Source organism: Cyprinodon tularosa, unplaced genomic scaffold (genome assembly GCF_016077235.1).
Source record: "Cyprinodon tularosa strain WSP-4 unplaced genomic scaffold, ASM1607723v1 ctg2088, whole genome shotgun sequence".
Taxonomy (NCBI): domain Eukaryota; kingdom Metazoa; phylum Chordata; class Actinopteri; order Cyprinodontiformes; family Cyprinodontidae; genus Cyprinodon; species Cyprinodon tularosa.
The window spans coordinates 4378-11111 of NW_024038772.1; the positions used below are offsets into that span (position 1 = coordinate 4378).

The 6734-nt window shown below is 39.6% G+C and overlaps 1 protein-coding gene across 1 annotated transcript; it reads right to left on the reverse strand.

Moving 5' to 3' along the window:
* Positions 1-4964: 4964 nt before the first annotated feature.
* On the reverse strand, positions 4965-6353 carry LOC119783607 (transmembrane protein 182-like). Its single transcript, XM_038285208.1, has 3 exons — positions 6346-6353; positions 5882-6039; positions 4965-5535 (listed from the first exon to the last, which is right to left on the reverse strand). The coding sequence occupies exons 1-3, from the start codon at positions 6351-6353 to the stop codon at positions 5315-5317; spliced, it is 387 nt and encodes a 128-aa protein (XP_038141136.1). The 3' UTR covers positions 4965-5314.
* Positions 6354-6734: the final 381 nt, after the last annotated feature.

Genomic DNA, 6734 nt, shown 5'->3' on the forward strand with positions numbered 1-6734 from the left:
ATCTGCTGGAAACCACATGTAAGTTATGTGAAAAATAAGCTTGCCAAATGCTGTGCGAGTCATATATTGAACCCAAAATCACTAAAAATGCTTTATTTTTCATTGTTTTTGCCATATTTGATTTATTGTGTTGAAGTTTGGGGTAACATCTATAAGAGCACATTACAATCCATATGCACACTACAAAAAAGAGCAATAAGAATAATATGCAAAGTAGGATTTAGAGAGCACACCAATCGATTATTTATACAGCTATATGCATTAAAATTCACAGACCTGGTAAAATTCAAGACAGCGCAAGTAATGTATAAAGTAAAAAACAAACTAGTGGCTAAAAATATAAATGAAGTGTTTCAAGAACGAGATGAAAAATATAATTTTAGAGGAGATGCAGTATTCAGAACGAAGACGGTACGAACAGCGATGAAAAGAATGACTATATCAAGTAGTGGAGTGAAGTTATGGAATAGTCTACAGCCGTGTTTAAAGCAGAGTGTGAACATAAATTTGTTTAAGAGAAGGTACAAAAAATTACTTTTGGATAAATATGTAGAAGAGGAAAGATAAAAAACAGGTAGATTAATATGGAAGAGTGAATGTAACTAGTTAAATGAGCAACTTAGGTCTCTTGATTCATTAGGGATGGGAAACTTAAAAGTTTATACTTCGTCCCATTCCTTTTCGAACAATTTATTATGGTTTATGTATTCATTGTGTTGTGTTGTATTTACACATCTTATATTGTTTTGTTGTTCGAATAAACTGAACCGAACTGAACTGAACTGAACTAAAAACAACCTGAAGCTGCCTTTAGCAGGAGTCACTGCGGTTTATGGATATTTGCATGTTAGAAGTAGATTTATTGCAGTGGACTGGTGACCTGTCCAGGGTGGACCCCACCTGTAGCCTATGGACCACTGGAGATAGGCTCCGCCCCCACCGCCCCTCTGATGGAATAAGAGGAGAAGATGCAGCTGCAGATTTAAACCACCATGGTTAATAATGTGGAATCACTGCAGCTTCTGACTCTGACACACATGGAAATGATGCCGCTGCTCTTCAAGCTTTTTCTTTTCAAGCTTACGGTGGTTTTCTGTTTTCTGTTCCTCTCGCCTCATCCAGGTGTGGAAGCAAACTTCTGGGAGTTACTGTAGATCTTCTGTGTCTATTGTTGCTGTTTATCCCCCCCCCCCCTCTCACCCCCTTTCTTTCTCACCTCCCTTTTCAATGTCTGTTCTGCACGATTTTACTCCTCAAATAATGTTCAATAAAGTTTAATCTACAAATATAAAGCAGAGTCTTATGGCAGCAGTCCTACTGGTCTGTTGTGGAAGCAAAGCTATTAGGCTATCAGCTATCAGCTATGGGAAAGCTATTATTGGCTAAGCAGGACACGCACAGTTGAAAACAATCCATCCTTTGTTAGTTATGTGGATCTATTTGGTAAAATCTCACTAAAGGACGCAGAGGTTTGGGAAGCTTCAGACTGGTTGGATCATCGTCTGTCTGTTCCAGGAGCAGGTATTGCTGCATGTGAAGAAAGAACAGATCTTCTCCAAAAACAGAACATATGACATGATGTCCGTCTTTAATAAGTTTGCTGTTTTATACATGGTTGCTGTGTCGTTCAGGCCACTTACACACCCACCCACCCACCCAGGCGTCCTTTATCAGCATCATGAGCATGTAAGTGATGGTGTCTTTGTGAGGTTAATTGAAGGCAGGAGCGCTGCTGTCTCACACATAATCTGTCTGTTTTCTGGTGTATGTCTGAAAGGAGGAATGTCTTCAATGCTTCACATGTTCTTTTTTATATATATCTATGATAATGCAGAAACAAACCCACACAGCGACTCTTTTTCTTTATTCCTCCACCTGCTCCCCCCCCCCAGAGATTAACTGTGTGCATGTTTGCAAAGAAGGGTTGGTGTGTTCCTGGGGATTTGGCGTTTACAAAAGAAACAAAAAAAGAAAGAGTGATGCCATAAGGCTTGCTTTTCTCCCATATCAGCTCTTATCAGGTCAGTCATTTTTGACAGGAGAAAGGACTTTTATCTGAGAGAAACTGTGTCCGTCTGGCCTCAGCATGCAGGCAAAGGCACTGAAACACACACAGCCAATCTTCACGGGTTTTAAAGCCACGCGCACACAGAGCAGGTAATCGCCTCACTAGTGGAGTTGGGGGGTCAGAGAATGGAATCCCCCCTTTGACTGGATTAGAGCCCACCAGTATTCAGTCCAGTCTGGAGGATGCAGTCCAAGCAGGGTTAACTGTCCCTGCAGAGTGAGACCACATCCTGCTGTCTGACTGAACTCAGAAGAGGAAACTTCCTGCCAAATGTTAGCCGGGAGTTATAGGCGCATTAAACACAACATCAAAGGAACTTAAACAGAACAAGCTGGTTTAAAACAATTATTTTCTTATATCCATATGTGCAAAGATAATCATTCCTTTGCTATAACTGATGCAACTTTAGATCTATAGGAACTCTGTTGATGAAAGAGTGCTTTTTTTTATGATGAGTTAAATAACAATGATTAGGAAAAGGAAATAAAATACTTTGCTCAATAATCACTTCCTTTTCCTTGCTGCGTTTCCGTCACTTTCCTTTCCATCGAGTTGGTTCATCCCTGCTGCCTGGATGTCCATGAAGAGAGCAGGAGCGCCCTCCACTGGCTCATGAGGGGTAAGGTGTTACCTATGTGACTTTTAAACAATGTTGATGCTTTGTCAACAATTTTTATATAATTTCATCTTTTTATACATTTTTTAGAAATTTTTTTTGACAAAGCCATAATGACATCAGTGAATTTATCAAGATATAGATCATTTTTGAAGAAGGTGGCATGAACTGCAGCAGCATTATTCTGCAGAGAAGCTTCAAATCACTAACAGTTGATTTAATAAAAAGCTCAGTAAAGGTGGTGTTCGCTCAAACCAACCTTGAAAGATTAAGATTCAGCCTCTGTTTAGATTTTAGCAACATCTTTATCTGACAGGAGGTAATATTAGCATTTCAGTCCATGGTCCCGACTTGAAAATGAGAATCTGCGTAAGGAGGCCTCCCAAAATATAAAACATCAAAATGTAAGGAGGAAACATTGTATTTGACACAGTGAGCATGTTTCCTTTGTTGGTTTTAAAAGAGTAAATAATTTTAATAAGATGGAAGTTTCCTCAGGACCCAAAGGCTACCAGGTAAAGAGCAGCCGGCCCACTATGGACACAAACTGTCCAGCCCCCCCCCTCTTCCTCCTACTGTAGGAAGCTACAGTCCAGCAGGACCTCCTGCCATAAAAACAGCCTCTTTCATTCTCCAGCTCATTAAAAATCTTCTGACTATCTCAGCACCTGTTTTAATCTAATTTCATGTTTAATTTCATGTTACCATAACTATCTTTCTTCACCAAAAGTTATGCTATTCTTCTCTATTTTCATTTCATTCCTAGACAACTTGCATTCGTTTATTTCAAACTAAATTTGACCAAATGTACTTCTATCTACTACATGTTTGATGCCTTTTTCAATCACTTTCTCCCCAAAGCAAATAGCTTGTAGGTGTAAAACATTACTTGGCAATAAAGTATATTCTGATATTGCTATTGATATTAATATTTATGCATATTACGTAGCATGAATATGCTAATAAATAACGTCTTTAACCATTACCTTTGCATTTGTAAGCTGGGATTACTGTGGATATAACATTATAGCATGCTAGCATTAGGCAATGTTAGCTTAGCCTGATTGCTTCAGATCTTTATTGTTTCCTTGTGTTTGTTGGACATGGATGGTTGCTCATTATGTGACTTCCCTCCTTTCTGAATCAGGGACCAACCGTCCTCCAATGTCCTGATTTTTCAGCATATGTCAGTTTGGTTGGAACTGCATCCAAAGAGTTAAAATAGTAACGCTTAGTAGTAACCCCAAATACAACCCTTAAGCAAAACCCAAACATGTTGAGTTTATATCAGTGGAAATATTGAGAATGTACAAATCCACGTTATATCAGGGATGACACCCTCCTCTTCCAAAATATATTCCTAAAAACAACAGCAGATCTAATCACTTCAAATTACTTTTTCTCTTTTTTTTTACTCTACATTAAAAAAGACATCAAACTTTAAAAAAATAAAAAGCGATTGATTTTTCCTTGGCTTACATTCCCAGTGTCTCCTACCTGTGCAGTGCAGACAGATGCCATACGTGACGGTCCATAATAGCTACCAGTTTTAGCAAAGCGAGTGGATGCTGTGGGGTTTCTTTCTTTGTTTTTTGTCTGTCATCCTGCTTTCTCACAACAAACTTAGTGAGTCTTACTGCAGCTGAAATGCTCTGGGATTCTAACTAAAACCAGCTTTTACCATTTTCTTCTCAGTTTGGTTTCATTACCTGTTTTCTTTCTGTAAATAAATAAAAACTTACAATGAAATATTTGTCATAGACTTTACAAGATTACAGAACACATTAAATTAGGGTGTTAAGGACAGAGAAAACAAACCAAAACCTTTATATCAGAAAACCTAAACAAGAACAACTACTTAAGTATAATGCATAACATTTCTAGGAAACAAGTTAATCAATCAGACAAAAGCAGCTAATTGAGGCTAAACTCAACTCCACTTTATTTATAAAGTCCTTTATAAATAACTCAACCCTGTAGCAACTACAGGGTGATATTCTGCCCCCTGGATTCAGTGCAAAACACAACAAAAAATGGAGAGAGCCCAGTGATGCTAGAGGGGGCAGCATTAATGGTACGTTCCACCCAGGGCAGTTGACTGGCCCACTTAGTGGGATCAGCCTCACACAGAGTACCAGTCTTAGTCTAGACCTCCTGGGTCCTTGTCTGTTGGTTTGAGGGTGAAAAGCTGACGACGAAATGAGGTGACTTTGAAATATAATCTATGTCAGATTTTATTTTAGAGTATCATAGTAAAAAGGTATCAATTCAACTGCATGCCAATTTTTAAAATCATTTTTATTGGTAAAACATTTGTAAATATAAAATCCAAGTAAAATTTCTCTTATACTTCTCTACTTTTAGTTACTTTATTTTGCAGAAAGTAATCAGAAAAAAATTACATATTCCAAAACATTTGCAACTGGATCTGCAGCAATAAGTATTTCCATCAACTCAAACTCTGGATCTGAGATTAAAGATATGAAATATAAGATAATAGGAAAAAACGTGAAGAAAAAGTAAATAAGCTTGAATAGTTTTCTAGTGCACTGCATGTCCCATAAATGCATTGCTGAACATCTGTGCCAAACAATAAGAAAGCAGTCCCTTATTTTAGCGTGTCACATGGCTCATCTCCTGGCCTCCAGCGCACGGCCGCACATCAGGAAGAGCAGCCCAGATACCGCCTCCAGTGGAATACCAGTGGCTGCCACCATGAAAGAAAGTCCGTAGAATAAGGAAACCTCAGCTTTTGGACAATTTTCTCCCTTCTCCTGCAGAATGTAGCGCTTCACATCTACCACCTCCATCCACAGCACGAAGAGCAGAAGCATAACCAGGAACAAGCCGGCTGCAGAAAACATGAGGAGAGGGAGACACACAGAAATAGAGACAGTCATTGCTGTTAGGGATTACGAATGAATGCAGCTTCTGCTCATCTCCACTGGTGCCCTGGCAGCAAAGTTTAGACCTGATGTTGTTATGGAAATGAATAAGGCAGGCAGACATCTGCTGTTCTTTGTGTTTGGCATGTGTTTTATCACGTGTCCCAAATAAGCAGCTGACTGCAGGGAAAGTAGCAGAATGGTTGTCTCAACATTCTTCACCTCTGGACCAAATGTGTGTCTCTCTGCAGACATGAAGTCCAATGAAAGAACTTGACACATGCACATGCAGCACAGCTGTGTCTGTTTTACCAGCAGCAATAAGAAAGGCCCCGCCCACTTTGTAAAGTTTCTGGCTGAAGTAGGGAACACCACAGATCAGCAGCGAGCCTCCAGTCAGAGCTGAGACCAGTGCAGCTATGATCAGAAGGGTCCAGAATCCACGAAACACTAAAACAAGGAAACAGACACATATTTATCCATCCATCCATTTTCCATCATGCTTTATCCCAAGCGGGGTGGTGAGGGGTACTGGTGTCTATCTCCAGCTATCTACAGGCGAGAGGCGGGTTCCACCCTGGACAGGTCGCCAGTCCATCGCAGGAGACACAGATTTACACTTCTTTTAACTAGAACCACCTCTGACCCCTCTTTGCTTTACTTAGCTTTTACTTTTCATTGTTTTAGAATGCATAAACTTGAGGATCAGACCAAGTTATCCCCAATAAATCTACATTTAAAACGATTATTAAAGGAAAACAGCTTTCCATACCAACCTGTCCATGAGTTCCATGAGTGAAGTCACTGACCTGAGTCTCCGCTCCTACAGAGAATGCAGTGAGCCACCCAGCTGATGAGAAGCCGCACGTTTCATTTAATAAACACTTTCTTCTCAATTTGATCATTCTACTTAAATTCTGGGTCCAACATTCTGAGCTTCTGACAGAGTTTAAATATTCTGCTCAGTCTGAGGCTGGGTACAAGTAACCCTTACCTGAGCTGCCTGTTTTCTGCTCTGCATAATCAGACTTGAAATAGACTTTATAGATTTAAAGTGAACTCATCTGACAACATGAAGTAGGCTAAAAAACAGGGTTACCAATACCTGGTTAACCAGCAGCTTATTACTGAAAGCTGCCAGACCTAAATGCATTTCTCTTTCTCT